The 20067-nt window shown below is 48.5% G+C and overlaps 1 protein-coding gene across 3 annotated transcripts; it reads left to right on the forward strand.

Annotated features, from left to right (window-relative positions):
* Positions 1-268: 268 nt before the first annotated feature.
* Positions 269-19886, forward strand: ccnjl (cyclin J-like). Of its 3 annotated transcripts, none has more exons than XM_086158422.1 (6): positions 269-548; positions 1403-1511; positions 4764-4974; positions 13557-13856; positions 13950-14109; positions 14744-19886. In XM_086158422.1, exons 2-6 carry the CDS (start codon positions 1443-1445, stop codon positions 15264-15266), a joined length of 1263 nt encoding a protein of 420 aa, XP_086014548.1. In that variant the 5' UTR covers positions 269-548; positions 1403-1442; the 3' UTR covers positions 15267-19886. The 3 variants fall into 3 exon arrangements, with proteins under 3 accessions (XP_086014548.1, XP_086014550.1, XP_086014551.1); XM_086158424.1 differs by having other exon boundaries at positions 300-548; positions 1400-1511; XM_086158425.1 differs by having other exon boundaries at positions 337-389.
* The last annotated feature ends 181 nt before the right edge of the window (positions 19887-20067 follow it).

The raw sequence follows: 20067 nt of genomic DNA on the forward strand, positions 1-20067 counted from the left end.
TAGGATAAGATAAGATATGATTTATTGATCTCCTTAGGGGACATTCCTTTATTAAATATATAATATGATATAATGAATTGGCTTTTAATGTTGAAAATCAAGTATATGCTATGATATGATAGATTGGATTGGATAGCGTGTTGCGTGTGTGGTCTTTGTAGGCGTGACGTGAGCATCCGAAAAAAAACTACAACTCCCAGCTTGGGGGAGGAGACGTTCACGTCGAGCGCACGAGCCTCGCACCGCAACAGCAGCAGCTGGTGCAGCCGAGGAGGCGACTTTGTTAGAACGGAGCCACCGGAGAGACGCCGTCGGAAGAGGACCGGCCGCAAAAGTGTCAACACTTCGGGGAAAACCTTACGGGGGAACGTCGGTCGCTTTGAGTAGACGTCAGTACCCGCCGCGTGAACTTGTCAGAAGAGCGGAACTCGGGTTTTTTTGGCAGCCGACAGAGGGAAGGCTCGGCCAAAGTTGAGGCGCGGAGGACTTGTCTCCTCCAGGATGTCGGACTGAGACAAAGGGGTCTGGGGGGCATTCCCGTCGGAGCGGTGAGTGGCACGGAAACGAACACCCGCACCTAAAAGTTCCCCGGCTTCTCGTCCCGGGAGAGAAATCCCAAATCCCCTCGTCAGTTTGTTCCGCCTTACCGCGGGCTCGTGGTTGTAGTGCTTTATTTTGATTTCTTTTAGCCGAGTGTGTCGGTGGTCAGTGAAGTTGCGCAGCCGTCTCGTGGTGCAAAGCGGCCGTGAACGCCTCACGGTGCGGCTTCGATCCCCCTTCCTCTCCTTCCTCATCCTCCTCATCATCCTCATCCATTCACAACTGGATCGGAAAAAAAAAAAACGGCATCGCTGAAAGGGCCCTTTTGATTCATTTTCACCCGCAGCGTGGTCGAGGTGGCATTTAAATTGATCCAGCGGAGGGGGGAAAAATGGTAGCAAAAAAAAAAAACAACTTTATCCGAAATGCTGGATGGATTTTTGTGTTGTTTTGTTTTTTTTCAAGTTGCAAACTTGAAAAAAAAAAACCAAAACTTAATTGCTCACATCCAAGGAGATCACCTTCCCCCGCATCCCCACTATTCTTTTTGTAGTATGACAAGTTTAACCCTTGTGCGATCTTTACATTGTGTTTACTCCCCTTGTCCTACAGGTCAAAAATGACCCATAAGACAATCTTTGTACCCCAGTGGTGTACAGCCCACATGGAAACATAAACAAAAAAGAAATATCACTTTTTCTAATTAGTGGGTCATAAAATTTGAAGGTTAAGGCGGTTTTTTCTACAGCTAAACATGGTAGTGGGTCACTTTGGACAACACAAGGGTTAAAATAATGTTACAAAGCTATGCGCACAGCTTGCAGTTCATCGGGAACTTTGAACTTTCTCTTCCTCCCAGCAGGTAAAGCAAGGTTCTGGAAGTCTCCTCTGGATGGGAAAAAATGGAGAGAGAGTTGCAATGGTGGAAAGGACAGCTAGCTGCAGACATCCATCAGTCCCTCCGCATCAAGGTGAGCCTTCCATGGGTGCACGACTCTGTCCTTCTCCAGACGAGAAACACTGCGTCCGTCGTCTAATTATTATTTGACGTTTTATCGATTTGTTCGCTCTCGGCCGGGGAGCGGTAAATGCAAAACATCAGAATCTATTCGTACTAATTATCACTTGGCCGAGCATGTTTTTTTTTTCCCCTTCTACCTAACAGCTTTTCTTGCTCTTAATGTTTTTTTTGTTTTTTTTTTTTCCTGAAAAGCAGATTATGGATTCATTGCAAATCATGGGTGGGAATAAGCCGTGAAGTAATTTTTCGCAGATGCAAAAACAAGCCGGCGCCAGCAGGCATGTGTACTTTGACATCGAGCATTTTTGCACGTTAGGTTTTCTGGTCAGACGTAGGAAGGAAGATATAATTACGTGGTGCACTTGTCTATGTAAGTGATCTAAATGAGATTACATGGAGGAATTTAGGCTAATTAATTGAGAATGTCTTAATTAACCTAAGCGTGATCATATTTCTTCCCTTGTGTCATTTTAATGGAGACATCTGTCACATGACTGGCATCTCCTAGCCGGGATCTGGGGAGCTCATGCCAGCTTTGCACTGAGGGAGAAAAATACACATCAGGTTTCAGATACTGGGTGCCAGAGAGTATAAGAGGTGTGTGTGTGTGTGTGTTTGTGTGAGTGTAAAAAATGACTGCCTGTGTGTCCGAGCGGGAGTCAGATTAGTTTCATAATGAGGCATACCATTCCACAAAGTTTGACATGGTTTATTTATTATGGACGCGTCAGAGTGAGGTATTTGGTGTAAATGCAGGGCTGAAAATGTATAATTTGCCGCGGACCAAACGACAGAGAGGGCCTGTCGCATGTTTTAACTACGAGAACTGAGCAAAGTGATCTGAATCTTCCGGAACACAAAAGAGGAATTATGTTTTTGGTAGAAACACCAGTCCGACCAACAAACTGATCGGTCGCGGTAGTTCACAGCACGCTACAGGTGGTGTATCGCGAAAACTAATTTCTCAGCAAAGTAGTTGCCACGGCAAACGTGTTGTGTTTTAATTGTGTCACTATTTCAACACGTTGAACGATCCTATGCATTTTTTTTCAGCGCCGAAAGCCTCAACGCTCAGCTAAAGACTCACATTTTTGCCTGTAGTCGCGTTTGCCGATTCGGCCGTTACATACTCGTGGTACAGGCCGACTCTGTTGTGACAATAAACCATTTGAATAACCTGAAACACCTTGCAAACACAGGCACGGTAAGTTCACCCATATCTGTCCTCGCATAGCTTACCAATGACCAGATAGTATCACTGTCAATACATCTAGGAGCGTTTTTATTCAAAAGGCAAATTGGTTTTCCTGAAAAATGTACTTTTAAGTGTCCTAAAATAGGTCATCTCAGCGTGAGAAGAAAGAGCGTGAATGTCTTACTTTGATCGAGAGCGACGGCGTCATTGATTTGATGAGACGGCATTATTAGATGTAACTCAAAAAAAAACCTTTGCTTGTTCTGTTCATTTCATTTATTTATCATTATTCTTTTTATCGCCCGGCACTTCTTAAATCTTGAGCCGGCTCGGCAGATGAAGGAGCCGTCGGCGGAGTCACCTTGGGCTCCGGGAAATTGCAACGGATCTATTTTTCGGCATTTTGTCGTTGACAAAGTATCGAGGCGGGTCGCTTCCTCTGCTCGCCGCGAGGAGCTTCGCTCTTAATTAACATGCTTGTCGTGGGGTGTGAGAAAATAAAGGATAAAATAGGAGGGCAAATTGCCGTGTTTCTATTTGAAATGTGTAATCATTACAATGCAGAGAAGCGCGGATATCGGAGCAGAGGTGTGCGATCGGATTTCCTGCACGATGCCTGCTCCCCCACAGTCTCATCCAGCCTTAATGACGTTTGCTGCAGCGTTAATGCCCTGATGTGGGAGATACTGCTGGTGTGAAGCATGTGGCAAATTATCAGACATGCAAATCAGGCAGAGGCAGCTGTGGAATCCTTAATTACGGTGCGGATCCCCCACAAAGGCACCTCTCCACCCAGAGCCCTTCAGACTCCAGTATTACCCCCCCACCTCCACATCAACCCCGATTCTCCTGCTGCCCTTGTACCCCCAGACAGACAGATGGACCAGAGGCAGGGGTTGAAGCTGTGGGAGGAGAGTTTGGGGAGCCCGAGTTGGTATGGCTGATTGTGGCACAAAGGGGGAGTGGGGGGTTCGGGGGTTCGGGGGTTGGGGGGCTGGGGTAAGTAAGGATTTGGGAGGGGGCTGTTTATTTCTGGATTCCATTGAAGTGTCGCTGTGTGTTTTAATTTAGTTGAGAAATAATAAAATCTTCGCCCTCCCTCGCAAAGGCAGTTTGGTGGTCACAGAGTATTTCCCTGCCCGAACGACGACACTTCTATGATTTCCGTGTATTTCTTACCGCATGTCCAAGCTTTCATGATTTTTACGTAAGAAGATGAATCCGCCCATCCTCAGTCTCCTATTAAATCCATATCAAATTCTGGTGTTTTACCTCTCAATTCAGCGGGAGTGAAGTCCAGTCAAAAACGACGACGGCTTCTGCTGTGAGGGGCTTAAATAGTTTGCGTGGCGTAAAATGTGTGTGTCGCCCAAACCGGGGGAACGCTCTGGAGCCCCCGTGCCCCCCCGGTTTCATGTGGCTGATTGGGAGATACCCGAGGCCGATTCAGTGCTAATGCCCCGGAGTATCTTCCTCCACTTTGAAACACATGCAGCTAATAGAACATGAATAGGAGGTGTACTAGGGGCGAAACCTAATCCTATCTACTACTCAACCCTCCGCTGGAGAAACCACGGCCCCCCTCCCCCCGCACACACACACACACACACACACACACACACTCACCCCAACCAGACAGGCAGCCACAGTCCTACAACCAGGCACCCCTTCGGTGACCCACATTAGCTCCTGTTTTCTCCAGCCAAGGAGATGGAAATGAAATTGGGATGGGCTGTGGGGTGATCGAGATTCGTCGCCAGTGAAAGGAGGTTTACCCGCCGTATGCTTTTTTTTACAGAGCGTCTGGCTCTATCCGGTGTCCGGTCAGCAGGAGACGCGCACGGTTTACCGTCATTCTCATGATTGTTTCGGGGTGGGAATTGTGAATGATTTGTAACGTTGTCATTCGTGCATAAAAGTTGCAATCCTCCGCAAAGTCTCCCCACCGTGCTTCCTGTCCAGGCATCACTGACGTGGTCTCTCCTCCTTTTCTTCCCCCCCCTCTAGGAGCTGAAGTTACCCGTCTACCGGGCTCATTCTCCACAGATAGGGATGCGGCGGTACTTTGCGGACTTGTTGGCCATCCTGAGTAACCGCTACCAGCTTTGTCCCACCGCACGTCACTTGGCCGTCTACTTGTTGGACTTGTTCATGGATCACTATGACGTGGCCGTCAAGCAGCTCTACGTCATCGCCCTCTCCTGTTTGCTCCTAGCTAGTAAGCCTCCCGTCTTCTTCTGTACGAGTACTTATCTCTGATCATAATATTGCGGGTATTTTGCCTAAAAGAGGTATTTGAGACCAGACAGACGGGTATCCCAAGACACAAAAGTCTTAATTTGTCACTTTGCAGAGGGTGCTTCCCAAGTCCTGAAGGTGACTCAAACTTGATAATAATTAAGGTAATCTCGACATATCTTGAAGTCCAACCGCCTTAGCTTCTCAGATGCAACGTGCGCGGAGGCTGGCGGTCACTGGCACGCCTTTCAACGGGGTTTGACGCGCTAACGTATGAGCCGTCGGGTTTCCGCAACTTCTGTAACACGAGCAGACCTATAAATTCACGTCAATGGGAACACGCTCGCGGATGAGACGACCGACGGAGCCCCACGGGCTCTTTTGAATTTCGACGAAGGGACGTATTTTTCCTTTGGGCTCCGCAATGCGCCACCTTGTAACACAAGTTTCTGTCAGGTGTAAGGCCCCCGTTGTTTTGGCCAAAAAAAGAGCCATTGTATTTAGGAGAGAACTGGTCCGAGCCTCGGAGGTGATATTCCTGTCCGTGAGACTTTATGCATTGTCTTTGAACCGGCCTGTAATCATATGTCTGGGAAGGTATTTAGGCCCCGTGCAGTCATCCGCAGACGAGCCCGCACCGCACACAACAAAATGTCAAAATGTCCTCCTCTTACCAAAGCTCTAAAGGTGTTAGTTCTTCTCTTCATAGTAGTGATTCTTTCTTTAGTCCCGACGTGCATTTGTTTTAGCTCCACTGTTCACGTGTGCTTTTATTGGAGTTGTAAAGCGGGGATTATCATTTCCCCTGCTCACGTCGCCATGTTTTCTTGTCCACTAATCTCACTCGCGATCCCCGCTCGCGCGCCCCAAATCGACCGATGATCCTGCCGACGGATGTCGTCTTCTTAGGCGAACGCGAATCGTCTATGACCGCTTTTATTTTTCCCATGTGCACATTTTTCCGACCGTGTTCAAATCCAGGAAATGATTTGGCTACCGGGGCCTTTCATTTGCTTACCTTGCCACAAAGCTTATCTGTATGATAATATTTGTAGCGCCGGAACATAGAGAATTATTTAGCAACAGCCTACATTTCTGCATGTTTGATTATTATGCTAATAGATGGGATTCCCTTATTGTCACCGTCACATAAATTGCAGATTATTTCAAGATGGTGTCACTGCTACTGGTCAGTCACCGGTTGTGTCGTCCATTTACCTGGAGGAGAAAATCATCCCTCCTGTTGGAGTACTTTTTTGTTTCAAAAAGACAGAATTACTCGAGACTTGTAATTCAAGGTCTAGTGAGCATGAAACCGGTTACTATGGACACGGTTCAGGGGCGGGAGCCGAACGAGAGCCTCGTATTTTGATCGGCGGCGTTGTCGAGAGCGATTTCCCGACGGAAACCGGAGGATAACTCCGGGGTTTGCGCCCCCAGTCTCCTCCCGTGCACATTTAGAGTAATGCTCACGTCGTTTGTTTGTTTTGAACGTCTCATCTTCTTGCGTTCTGCTGGGACGGCGACTCTTCAGGACACTCGGATGTACCGATAGAAGCGAGCGAGATTCCTTCGTCCTTCCCGCTCTGCCAGTGCCCGCTGCAGGTCGTTGTACTTCTATATGTCACCGTGTCTTTTAGGGGACGAACAGACTCGTGAGGTTTTTCAGCGCCTTAATGGAGTCCTTTGCATTATGGGTAATTAGACTAATGATGGTGTCAGAGTGGAAGCCTGGAACAGGGCCCGCCCGCCCGCCCGCTCGGGAGGGCGCCGTGTACGTTGGTGTGTCCACATGTAATGATGCTCAAGCCATCTTTGCAATTAGTCTCTGTGGTGGGATAAATTAGAATGAGACTTGAAAGAGGATTTATTTAAAAGCAATCCCATGAGAATACAAGAATAGCTTTGAGAGTTTGCTCACAGAATGATATTAATGTTGGCACCCAATCTGGACACGGGTTATTCCTTTACTTTCTAATGGATTAATAAGCTTTTTATTTAATCTTTTGATTGTATGTGTGTGTGTGTGTGTGTGTGTGTTTTTTTCTTTTTATTCCGACTTTCCTCTTAGCTCTACTTTATCCAACTCCTCTGGGACTCCAGAGAGTCTAAGTCATGATTGATGGAGGCTTGAAAGGGTGTTTGATTCAAAGTTGTCTTTGGTTTTTATCTGTCCTGAGGTGCTTTGGAATCTGGCCTAGTTATTGAACAGCATTCCCAAGTCCCCCTGCATGCCTTTGACAGTCACATAGATTGTCTTTCTTAAAAATGCACCAGCTTCCACACCCGGTTAATTAATTGCCACCTCTTTTGTGCCTCTCAGCAGTCATTGCTTAATCCAGTTACACGTGTGTGTGTGTGTGTGTGTGTGTGTGTAAGGGTGCTTTGTGTGCATGTTTTTTAATGGATGAGCACTAATTCTTTTGCAGGAGAAACATTATGGTCAGGTTTTTAAATCCACAGGGATTAACACTTTGAATGGACTGGATTGACTTTTAGGCATTTATGAAATGCCTTTTCGAAGAAGAACTGAGCCCCCTTCTCATTTTATTCCGTATTTAGCTTGGATATGCGTTTCATAAACCTCCCAGAATACCGTCTGAGAAGGCTACAACCCCAAGTTTCTCTTGAGCTGCTCGACAGTGTCCGTCTCCCCGACGGATGTCGACCCTTGATATCGGAATTCGAATAATTCTCTTTTTTTGTTGTTGTTTGTTTTGATGTATGATATCCCGGACGTGTCTGTTTAAACATCAGATATTCCAGATCCCCTCGGGTTTCATCCCGTATTTGAACAGCGCCGTTTTAATGGCGAGCTCCGTTTGGCTTTTGAGAAGAGCGTTCAGTGTAACACACAAGATGCTGGGTCATATTGACTGCAGCGGGCCTCGGAGCCCCGGGGGCGGGGAGGAACTGTGTGCTGAGGGGCACCTGCCATATGCTCTCCGAGTCAGGCCTCAAACAAAAGCCTGTCAATGCAAGCGGGACCGCCAGGCAGCCAGACCCTTCCCAGAGAGGGGGAGGGGAGGAGAGACCGTGTGTGTGTGTGTGTGTGTGCAAGCATGTATTTGGTGTGTGTGTGTGTGTGTGTGTGCCGGAGTCTTGCTTTAAGCTAACATCACTAAATGACACAGTGGTTGCTGTAGCAACCTTGTGATAAAGCTATTGATTTCTTTTTTTTTTTTTTTTTTTTACCCCCCCCACCCCTTTCTCCTAATTAGGAGCAACATTGTAGTCTTTAAAGAGTTTCCTATTTACAAGGCATTCCATTACCGCCACATCATTTTAAAGACCGGGCTCTGGCGGTATCCTCTTACCTTTTGCCGACGTCTCTGTTTCCTCTCCGTCCTCTCACCTTGTCAGGACGACAGCGAGGGTGGGAGAGTCGGTCTCGGGACGGGGCAACCAGTAAAAGCCGGGCCGCATACCTGGGGGTTGGGAAACGAGCCGAGCGCCGCTTCAAAGGCTGATGTTAAACAGAGTAGAAAGCCAGCGAGAGGCGGCGGCGGCGGCGGCACGCAAAACTGGACATGTAAGAAGCGAACCTCTCGGCGGGGGGGGCCCTGAAATACGGATTATTACGGAGCCCGGTTCCCCCCTTCGTCCCTCTCTGGGAATTCAGTCGCAATTCCGACTCAACGGCCGACCGTCGTCTTCCGACGAACGAAATAGCCACGAACGGATCGACGCGAAATGCTTTTCTCAGTATTATCGGACGCTTTTGTCACAGGAAAGTCGTTGATGAACTGAAACTCCTCAAAGTCTCAAGTCTTGATCCATGGCTAACGCCAAGCCTCTCTCTCACACACACTACTGGGTTTCATAGCTCCCCCAGGTCACTTAGGCATTAGCATCTGGGGTCAAGGTTCACTTTGGCCCTACATTGTGTGAGCCGCCAGGGCCGGCGGCGGCGGCAACGTCGCTGAGTCGGGACCGGTTCCGAGTGGAGGATGAATCGGGAAGCAAGAGGAGTCACAGCGGAGGAAATTCCTTTATGGCCGTCAAGACAAAGAGGAAACGTAGGAGAGAGGCAGGGAGGGAAAAAAAAGGGTGCTAAAAATACTTTGCTTACTTCACCGTCAAAATGTTTGTGGCTCCCTTAACGTAGCTGAAAACAACACGCATGACCGACAGGACCTACTCACCGTGTTCAAGACCACAGCTCTCAAATTTCCAACTACCCTCGCTGTCGATCCCTCCCCGCTACCAGCACACATGGGTGGAGTTTCTGCATCCTGGCATTACTTCTCCCTCGCCCACAACCTCTATATAGCCAACATTTTCTCATCCCCGCCATCACCTGCGAACGGCCACAAGAAAGCCCGGGCGAGGGCCTGCTTGCTGGCTTTATGGCACCGTCACTTGACCGCCTGCATTCCAGGTAGGCTGCAATAAGAGGAGAGGAATGCGCCGTCTCTATTGAAGACTGGATGAGGGATGATGGAATTATTGGGTTATTTAACCGTTCTGTTCGGGAGGTACGCGGTCAAGGAGTAGTCATCAGATAGTGACTTTTATTGCTCCTTTGAAAGGGAGGATTGTGTAGCGCTGCATTTTAGCGGGAACTCACATCTCTAATTTTTAATAGCACATACTTAAAGGTGTCTTTTTTTTTTTTACGGGATGAGACTAATTGAAAAAGTCTACATCTTGATCATTTCAATTTTTTTTTTTTTTTTTTTTTCCCGCCAATTACCCGATTTACAGAAAACATATTTGCAGCTGTTTTGTAAATTGTATTTATTTGACGTAAAGACGTAATCGGCGGGTAAATGACCCGATCGTTTTCCAACGACGAAAATATCTCGATGGACACTTTTTTGTTTGTTTGTTTTTAGTCATTGATGCCGGTAAAAACGAGTCATTTCAATATCACGGGTAAATGCCCTCCTTATAGAGACACACAGAATTTGACTTCAATGCTTTTGACAAAAAGCAATTCATCAAAACGCGTTCACCGCTGTCGATAATCCCAATTTGAAGCCAAATGAGTGCTTTTAAATTTCACTGACAAGTGCCCCCATGTTGATTGATGACGTTGCATTGTGTGACAGAAAAAGCAGAACCAATAACATCAAGTCCTCCCTCCCCTACCGTTTTTCTTTTTTCCCCTGTGACCGACGGCTCTTCTGCGCGTTACAATGAAACAAGACCTTTCTCTTAGCGAGCCGCAATGTGTGCCGGACTGAGTTTCTTCTCACCGTCAGTCGAAGCGTGTTTTTGTCCGCCAGGGGTTTCGGCGAAGTGGCTCATTCGTCGCTTTCCCGGATTTTTTTTTCCACGATCCTTATTTTCCGCGTGCGGGTAGTCGTCGGGGAGAGCGTCTTGAACTCCGTCTGCGTTTAAAGGATCAAAGAGTGGAGATTGGGGCTACCGATGGCTTTTTTTTCTTTACGGCGGTGTCTGTGCGGACGTAAGAGTCTCGTAGCGGAAAACGGTCATGGATTCAGAGGATATGAGGGCGAGAGAATGGGGCGTGTGTGGACGGAGCGGCGGAACGAGCGTCGGAGGGCGTAAACAGCTCTGTTTCGCCGGGCTTCCTGTTCTGGTGAAGAGACGCCATTACTGCCTCCCTGCTAATTACCCCTCGGACCAGTTGGGCTGCCCCCCCCCCCATCCATACCCCCTTTTCCCTGCCCCGCCTAATGGTAGGTCACGACCTCAGCGGTAAAACTCGCACTTGGAAGGAAGGCATTCTGCTCCCGCAGACGAGGCCGACGTGGTCCAACAAAGACCTGTATTCTGTGCCGTGTTTGTTCCAGCTACAGCGGGGAACAAGTATTTGATACACTGCTTTTCCCGCTTGCGAACTCATTTTTATCATAGGAAGTGACGGGATCTCAAACAAAAATGATAAAAAAAAAAAAACACGTGGTATGATTTTTAAGTCATTCCTTTGCTTTCTATTGCATGACATTTGTATATGATACATCAGAAAAACAGAATTGCGGCTCTCGCAGACCCTCGAGTTCTTCTTTAAGAAGCCCTCATGTTCTCCTGGAGTAACTGCACCAGTTTTTACTCCTTACCTGTATAAAAGGCGCCTGTCCGCAGACTCAATCGAACAAAATCCAACCTCCAAGACCAGAGAACTGTGGGATGAACAACGGGGATGAAACTGTCGACCTGCGCCAGGCCGGGATGGGCTACAGGACAATAGGCAAGCAGCTTGGCCAGAAGGCAACAAGTTTTGGCACGAGGATTTGAAAACGGAAGAAGTTCAAGTCTGGGGCTCCATGCGAGATCTCACCTCGCAGGGCATCAGTGACCATGAGGAAGGTGAGGGATCAGCCCGGAACGCCACGGCTGGACCTGGTCCGTGACCCGAAGAGAGCCGGGACCGCGGTCTTAAAGGAAACCGTCGGTGGCGCCGTGCGTCGTCATGGGTTAAAATCCTGCGGCGCCCGAGCCGGCGCATGTCCAGGCCCGTCTCAGGTTTGCCGATGACCCTCTGGATGATCCGGAAGAGGAATGGAAGAAGACAAAAATAGAGTTCTTTAGTGTAAACTCCACTCGCTGTGTTTGGACGAAGAAGAAGGACGAGTACAATCCCAAGAGCGCCGTCCCGTGCTCGAAGCACGGAGGTGGAAACGTCATTCTTTGGGGATGCTTTTCTGCGAAGGGGGCAGGACGACCGGAGGATGGCCGGGGCCGTGTATCGCAAGATCTCGGCCAACGGCATCCTTCCCGCAGTAAGAGCCTCGAAGACGGGTCGTGGACGGGTCTTCCGGCACGACACCGACCCAGGGGCGACCGAGGAGCGGCTCGGTAAGAAGCGTCTCCAGGTCCCGGAGTGGCCTAGCCGGTCCTCAGACCCGAACCCGGTAGAAAATCTTTGGAGGGATCTGAAGAAGAAGATCTGTACGGAGGAGTGGGCCGGAATCCCTGCCGCAGTGTGTGCAAACCTGCCCGACAACTACGGGAAACATCTGATCTCTGGGATTGCCAACGAAGGCATCTTCACCAAATGTTAATGTTGAGGCTGTCAGACTTTTTAATTCCTCCTCCCTCAGCCGCGGGGAATCTTCAATCTTTGTAGCGACTGCTAACCGTTAAGACGATTCACATTTCATTCTATTTCTTATTCTTCCTCCCTTCTACTATCATCCATCACTGTTCTGTTTTTTACTCGAAACTCTGGCGCAACAATTTCCTCGGGGATTAATAGAGTTGTTCTCGTCTCATCTCATAAGTTCAGTTTTTCTGATGCATCAAATACTTATGTCGTGCAATTAAAAGCAAATTAAGGACTTGAAAATCATACAATGTGTTTTTCGGGATTTTCTGTTTTCGATCCTGTCGCTCACGGTTGAAGAGTACCTGTGATAAACATGAGAGACCTCCGCATGCTTTGCAAGTGGGAAAAGCTGAAAAATCAGCAGTATTTTAACGTGTTTAGTGATAACGAAAGGCGCTGTCACATTAGAAGCGCACGTCTGCCCGCGCACTGAAATTGCGACCGACAATGACTCTTTCGACAACTCTAGCGGAGGTCCTTTCCGTGGAGGAGCCTTTTTTTATTGTCTGCCTTTACTTAAAGGAGCCCGGTCAATTTTCAAAGAACGTGGAAGGTTTTGCGAGACTCCCGGATCACGCGTCCCGGTCGTCTCCTCGGACTCGTATTCAAAGCCCGAATTTAAAGAACGCCTCCGAGACGCTTTGATTCAAGACCGAATCATCCCTCTTCGTCGGTCACGCAAACCCGTGAGGCCTCGGGACGGTTGCTATGGAAAGCAGGGCTGTCTCGGGATTGGGAGGGGGCTCGCCATAACGGCCCCGCTGTAATATCTGCCGGAGTCAAGAGTGAGACATCTCCCGCACCGAGCTGAGTTTCTTGGGGAGTGCCAAGCTTATGTAATCCTCCGTAGATGACACACGGTTGCCCACGCTTATTTCGATGCTTTCCAGACTCGTCGGCACGAATCCTCAGTTTATAGCCAGATGTTCCACATGATCGTTTATGCGGAGGCTGCGCTTGTTTTGTTCCGGCTTGAGTAAAGCTCTTAATGGATGTCGGCCACGCTCCTCGCCAAACATCGGGAATGACCTGTTATTTTACCCTCATCAAAACCACGGGGTGTCGCGCTATATCTTAATTTTACGATGAAGACGAACGAATTTGAGCAAGCGGAAAGGGTAAAGTTCCCCGGAGCTCGTGTCGGGCAGACGGCGGGCGGGGAAAGGGGGGCCGGGATGGACGAGCACATCGGGCCCAGGTGTGGCTCAAACTACCGATGAAGTCTCCGTTCATGATGGAGCCCCTGAGAAGCGCGGGAAGACAAAGACCACGGACAGCGAGAAGACGGAGGCGTACTCTTCGCCAAAAGCGAGAGGACGAATAGGGGCTTATGGTTGACGGCGGACAGCGTTGTTTTTATTGTTCCTGTATATTCAAGAAAACACAATACTCGACTACTCTGCGAGGCGTCTTTGTCACCATCGAGTGAAAAGCCAGTTGTGCGATGGTCAAGGCGGAATGTCACAGAAATGCGCGGGTTGAAAAAATGTTGAAAATGTCTCGGCCTAATGTGCCGACGTCGCTCTCAATTCTCATTTCCAAAGGCAAGTTTGAGGAGAAAGAGGACCGGGTTCCCAAACTGGAGCAGCTGAACTCGCTGGGCTTCATGTGCAGCCTGAACCTGGTTCTCAACAAGAAGGATCTGATAAAAATGGAGCTTTTGCTGCTGGAGACCTTCGGCTGGAATCTATGCATGCCCACGCCTGCCCACTTTATCGACTACTACCTCCATGCCTCCGTGCAGGAGGGTGACCTGTACAACGGCTGGCCTCTGTCCTCCCTCTCCAAGACCAAGGCGTTTATGGACAAATATACTCATTACTTCCTGGAGGTCTCGCTGCAAGGTGAGCGAAGCCGCCGCCGCCGCCGTTCCCATCGCGTTTTGGCCGATCGAGGGAACGATAAACTGATCGAGAATCCGAAACTGTCGTCCGCAGACCACGCCTTCTTGAGTTTCCGACCCTCCCAGGTGGCAGCCGCGTGCGTGGCGGCGTCTCGTATTTGTTTGCAGATTTCGCCCAGCTGGACGACAGCGCTGCATCTGCTCACCGGCTACACCTGGGACCACCTCACCCAGTGCATAGAACTGATGCTACTGTAAGTCTCACACACACACACACACACACACACACACACGCACACTGCATAGCCTAACCTGATCTGGGGCATCAGCGCAGGAAAAAGTCCCGAAAGAGAACAGTTTTTACCTGTTTCTTGAAGGTCGAGAGAGATGACGCTCGTCTTGTTGCTTCCGGAAGTTTGTTCCACCGCTGAGGTAGCAGAACTGAGAACAGTTTTGCCTGAGATGGCTTAGAGCGAGCAGAAGGTACCGCTCGTAGGTTTGTATCGGAGGAACGCAGCTCTCTGCCGGGAACATGAGGCCTCGTCACTTCTTTCAGACATTTAGAGTTGTTAAATTTGGTTTGGAAAGGAAATTGAAATCGGCTTACTTTGAATATCTCAAATAGATCAAATATCAAAAAAACAAGTGCATGTTACCAAACCGGCGAGAGGCTTGCGAGTCCAAAAATGAATTTGTAAATTCTTCACACCGACCGCCGGTATTTTTGCCGTCCTCAACATGGGATAAGCCGACTGACCGCGGAGTCGAGTCTTATCTATTGGGATGTACTTCTAGGCGTGTCTTCTGACACGAGATTGTATTTTCCCTATCGCGCGACTTTGGCTAACGCTCGCGACTGTCGGTCATTAACGTCCCCGCTTTCCACAGAGCTCACGACAATGACGTCAAGGAGGCCAACAAAAGTAAATCCACCCCTCCCCACCGCCCGTCGTCCCTGCAGTCTCAGCCCCAGACCTCCCACCTTTCCCCGGTGTCGGCCGTGCCGCGGCCGCTCTCCTCGGCGTCGTCGACTTCCTCCGCCCCCCAGCTGCTGTTTCAGCCCGACGGCTTCCCCCACCTGTCTCAGCATTCCCCCTCGCTGTCGCAGCTGCAAGCCCTGGCCGACTCCCAGGCCTTGGCACCCGTGGTCAACGTGTCTCAGGAGTTTCTCCAAGGCCACAGAATGGGCCTGCTGACCGGAGCCTCTTGCATAACCGCCGGAGGCGGGTTCCCCTCCTACCCGACCCTGACCTCCGGCCTCCAGCCGGGGACTCGCGCGCTGCCCCTCCAGGGCCCCATTTCCGTGCAGATGGCCCTGGCTTCGGAACCGCACCACTGCTTGAGCGTGGCCTACGGAGGGGGTTACCTGGGGACCCAACACGCTTTCACCGCCGGCTGCTTTGACAGGTGACGCCAGGAGACGGAGAGGGAACGCGAGCCCCCGCGGGAGCCTCCCACGACGCTCCCGTCCCAACTTCCTCCCCCCACGCGTCCGCTCGCAGACCTCCTCTCTCTCTCCGTCGACACGTCAACGCCCGCCGTCGGTTCCAGCGCCCCCGCCCTCTCAAAGAGACGCCTCAAGCGCAAGCAGAGGTCCAAAGGAAAGACGGACCCCGTGGAAGTCATCACGCTGACGTGACTTTTAAAAACGCCTGCGTCGTCGGAACCGCCGTGACCTCGACCGATCCGACCGAGATTCCGTCGTCACTGTGAACGCGATAAGAAGAAGAAGAAGAAGAAGAAGAAGCAGCAGCGTGATCCGACGCCCGCCTCCTTCAGTGCCTGCTCTCAGTTTTGTGATGGCTGAGCCAAGTGTGGAAGTACGCAGAGCGTAAAGCGTCTGCGATAAGAATATCATGCTGCTCGACATATTTTTTAATCACTGTTCCATCGACATTGAGGCTTTTGAGGGGAGACGTCTCCCGTTTTAAGAGACGGAATCAGAAACAAAAAGGCAGGAGTTGAGCCGGCCGGGAAAGAAAAACAAGAATATCGGGGCAAAAGAAAGCGGTTCATGTCCCGAACGTCGGCAGATATTGATTTTTCGCACCTGTAGCCCGCGTCAGGGCCGACGGGGCCCCTCTGGGAAAATGCTTTTGTTTTCCGCACCGCGCGGAAAGTCCGCCGCGGCTAATTCCTGTCTTTTCTCCTCGCCGCCTCGGTCATCTTTTCTCCGCTGTCTCCAAAGTTGAGCCTCGCGGCAGAGCCCTCGCGTGGCTTCCCCGCGGCCGCGGGCTTCATCGTAGTGTGTTTCGATTTCAGCGTCTCCGGCTCCTTTTCAAAGATTTAAAAATGAACTGATGTGACTGGACCGGCGTCGTAAGAGAGGCCCGGGAGTCGGCCGAGTTTTTGTACATACGAATTGCTGCTGCCTTCTTATAAATTGTAGGTTCAGTGTCTGTGTTGATGATGTTTACATGAACCACTAAGTATCAGGGACTTGAACAAGATTACTTGAATATGACTCCATTGAAACATGCCATAGCTTTTATTTATGACTTGTTGTTTTCTTGTTCGCTTTTTTTTTTTTTTTTCTTTTTTAATGATTTTTATAGCGTAGCTTTTTTTTTTATACCAGCTTAGAAACACACCATTGAATATCTCGTTTTCATCGTACATGTTTATAGAAACCGTATATTTGGGCTCAGGTTTTAAGGCTGGAGCGAGTAGCCTTCCCAGTTACTGTGCTGTTATGCTTTAAGTGGATGCTAATGCGGCGTCACGGGGGTTTCAAAACGCCCCTTCTTCATCACTGGACCATACTCCGCTCACAACCCGGTCACTGAAAGCACAGAAAACTCCGTTCTCGTCCGAGTGGAACAACCTCGTGGTCATTTGTTTCACACACAAACATCTGCAGCCAGTCAGCTGTAATTGCTTTCCCGATTTGTAAAGCTCCCAATCTTCCACTTCCTGTTAAAGAATAAACACATCCAGACTCACTCACAGGGGCTGTTCGGTGGTTACCATGGCGATTCTTTAAATCTTAAATGACCGCGGACCCCGACTCGTGGGATGCGTCCGACTGAATTGCAAACACATTTTTGGGTTGGGAAAAAAAACAAAACAACAACAACAACTATTTATAGCTGACAATGAAGGATGTCATTTCTAACTTCGATCTAAATCAGCACGTTTGAATGTTCCGCCTCCGCTTCGATCCGTCAGTTTGACCTATTTAACTGAATTTCATAAATCTTATATATCCACCAGAATAACATTAAGGTTTTGTGAAACAACAACAACAACGACAACGACAACATAGACGACGGCCAGTAACGTCATCCTAAATCACCAAATCCTTCAGAGCCGGTTTACTTTGCTGAAAAAGAGCAGACGTGAACCGAGATGCTAGGCCTTCGCTTCCAGGACGTTATTGTACAGCTTTGCGATATTTTTACATTCCCTTTGTTTTCGCTGTGTTTTAGTTGTTCCTATGATGAATGCTGTCCGTATGAACTGGATTTATTTTGTTTTTTCGTAAGGGATCAACTCATTCTTTCCTCATAACTCATGAACAACTTCTCGACGAGGTGTCCAAGGTGCAATATGTTGTTTTTCCGTTTTAAACTGACCACGGCCATCACTGTCTCGTGCACACCACTGGTTCACCTTTTGTAACTTATTTTTGACATTTTTGTGATTGGACTCGCTGTTGCTCGATTTCCTCCGGAGGACAGCGGGCTCCAAACACAACGAATTTGTTGCATATTGCAGCCGCCACCTTTGAGTGATAGATATTCCTAAATGCTTTTGTGTTTAGCTAGAGATTTACTGTGCATATTTTCCCTCCTGTGAAAGGTGCTGATACCACTCACACCAAACACTTCTAATGAAATAGTTAAAAAAAAGAAGAAGAAGAAAAAAAAAAAAAAAAGAAGACACACCGCAAAACCTCCGATTTATATTTTTATATTTTGTACCAATCTGTAGTTTTGGTTAATGTGACACTGTATGATGAAATGATTTATCATAACGTGCCATGGAAAAATAAACACATGTAAACCGAGTTTCTGAGACCGTAGTGTTTTGGTTTTTTTTTCTTTTTGGTCTAAAGTGCCTTGAGCTGTTAAGGGTTTTAGGGTGGGGGTTATTTGTGCCACTCCACTGTGTTGCTCCGGTTAAGAGCGAAGACAATGTAACAACGGCCGAGATAAGCCCAGCAGGTTTCACACACACACACACACACACACACACACAGTGACCACATGCTGTGAACGCATTCAGACGGTGAAACGCGGCCAAACCAAAGCAGCCGTCTAATTCCAGCTCCTCTCGGAAGGAAACTTTATCTCTGGAAATTTAATTCACCAAAAACCGCCCGTTTTACGAACCGGAGACACGAGATCTGTTCACCCTCTTCCGCAAGAACCCCTTTTTTTTTTTTTTCCCGATAGTGACAGATTTTACAGCAAACGTTGTCCCTCGGACCGAACGCGTTACACCCCTTTATAAGTTTGCAAAGTGTCGGACTCCGGACAGTGGCCCTCGCTCAGTTCCCACAGACATAAGATTATCTCATTATGAAACCGAGAGGCTGTTTTCTTGTTTTCCTCCCCCCGAGTCAGAAACGTCTGAGCTTCAAACTACGAAGCGTAATTATGCGCGCGAGCCTCATCATAGCAGCCCACGTAGCTTTAATTAGCGCCCACGCAAATATCGAGCGGCTCGAAAATAGAGCGTACAAGCGATGAAAATATCATTAACGTAGCATGTAGATTATTAAAGAGTCGGTATTTTGGCAGTTGTCTCATGCACACTGTTTATATGATTTGTGATTTTTAAATGAACATCCAGGAAAAAATAAATAATGTGTGTGCTGATGATGAGATTGTGTTTAATGAGGCTGTGGGGAATTATAGAGCTATGAGGAGCCATAATCTTAAATTGACCATCTGTAAAGGCTGGTAGAGGAGCTCTGAGGGTTGGTGTGTGTGTGTGTGTGTGTGTGTGTGTGCGCGCAGTGCTCAGGGCCGTCAGCTATGTAATGGATCATTCTGTCGGTTTACTGTAAGCTTTTGTGTGTGGCTCTAAAGAAAGCGGGTATCGGCTTCCTGTTTTGTGTTGAGGTGAAGAATTTGGAAAGGATTGGGGGCGCAGGCTCGGCCGCCAACACCGCGTTTATGGGAGCTTTAAATAAAACATTGAATCTATAATAACGGGGGAAACAGTGAGGTGAGAAATCTGCCGAAACACGGACTTTTCTCTCACTTTCAAACCAAGTTTGGTTTTCATTTGACATCTATATATTGAAACGGCCCATGTGTTGTAAAACCATGCGCCTACCTCTCACAATGTTTGGAAAAGTCAGATGAATTCTTATCTAAGATGCTTCTAATGAGAAGAAGTAAACCAAAATCGGTAATCTGTCACAGCAGTATGGACACATATTAGTAAGTTGTTACCCGAATGATGTGTGTCAGCAATTGGAGATTTCTTGATCATTTTCTCGAATCATTTTGAGGTCATTCCTCTCCGCTTTTGTCAACCTATTGCCGAAGGTAACTGTCTGAGCTCAGGCTTGTGAATTTTTCCTCTGAATATGATTTTTCTGGTGGGGGTGGGAGTTCAAGTGACTGCCGACCCGCTTCCTGGAGGGCTGAGAGCGCATCCCAGTGGCGACTTCTTGGGAATGCAGCTCGCTTCCAGCACCGCCAGCAGGCTTTTCAGTCACACACAGAATGGGCAGTTTATCAGGGAAAAATAGATCATGCCAAAAATCTGTCTTCTCCAAATGGACACGTCTGGTTTATTTGTCTTATCTAATCTGTAATAATGAAAACACTGTAAACTAGGGTGTCCTACATACTCAATAGTAAAGGATCTTCTCCTTCTTCTTCTTCTTCTTTCAGCTTTTCCCTTCAGGGGTCGCCAGAGCGAATCAACCTTTTCCATCTCACCCTATTCTCTGGATCCTCCTCTCTCACACCAGTTAACTTCATGTCCTCTCTCACCACATCCATAGATCTTCTCTTTGGTCTTCCTGGCAGCTGCAATTCCAGCATCCGTCTACCAATATATTCACTCTCCCTCCTCTGTCCGTGACCCAACCATCTCAGTCTGGCTTCTCTGACCTTCTCTCCAAAACATCTAACATGTGATGTTCCTCTGATAGATTCATTCCTGATCCTCTCCATCCTGGTCACTCCCAAAGAGAACCTCAACATCTTCATCTCTGCGACCTCTAGTTCTGCCTGCTGTCTTTTGGTCAT

This window comes from Fistularia commersonii, chromosome 13 (genome assembly GCF_037954325.1).
Source record: "Fistularia commersonii isolate RoL2024-O1a breed Wild chromosome 13, RoL_Fcom_v1.0, whole genome shotgun sequence".
In the NCBI taxonomy this organism is placed as follows: Eukaryota; Metazoa; Chordata; class Actinopteri; order Syngnathiformes; family Fistulariidae; genus Fistularia; species Fistularia commersonii.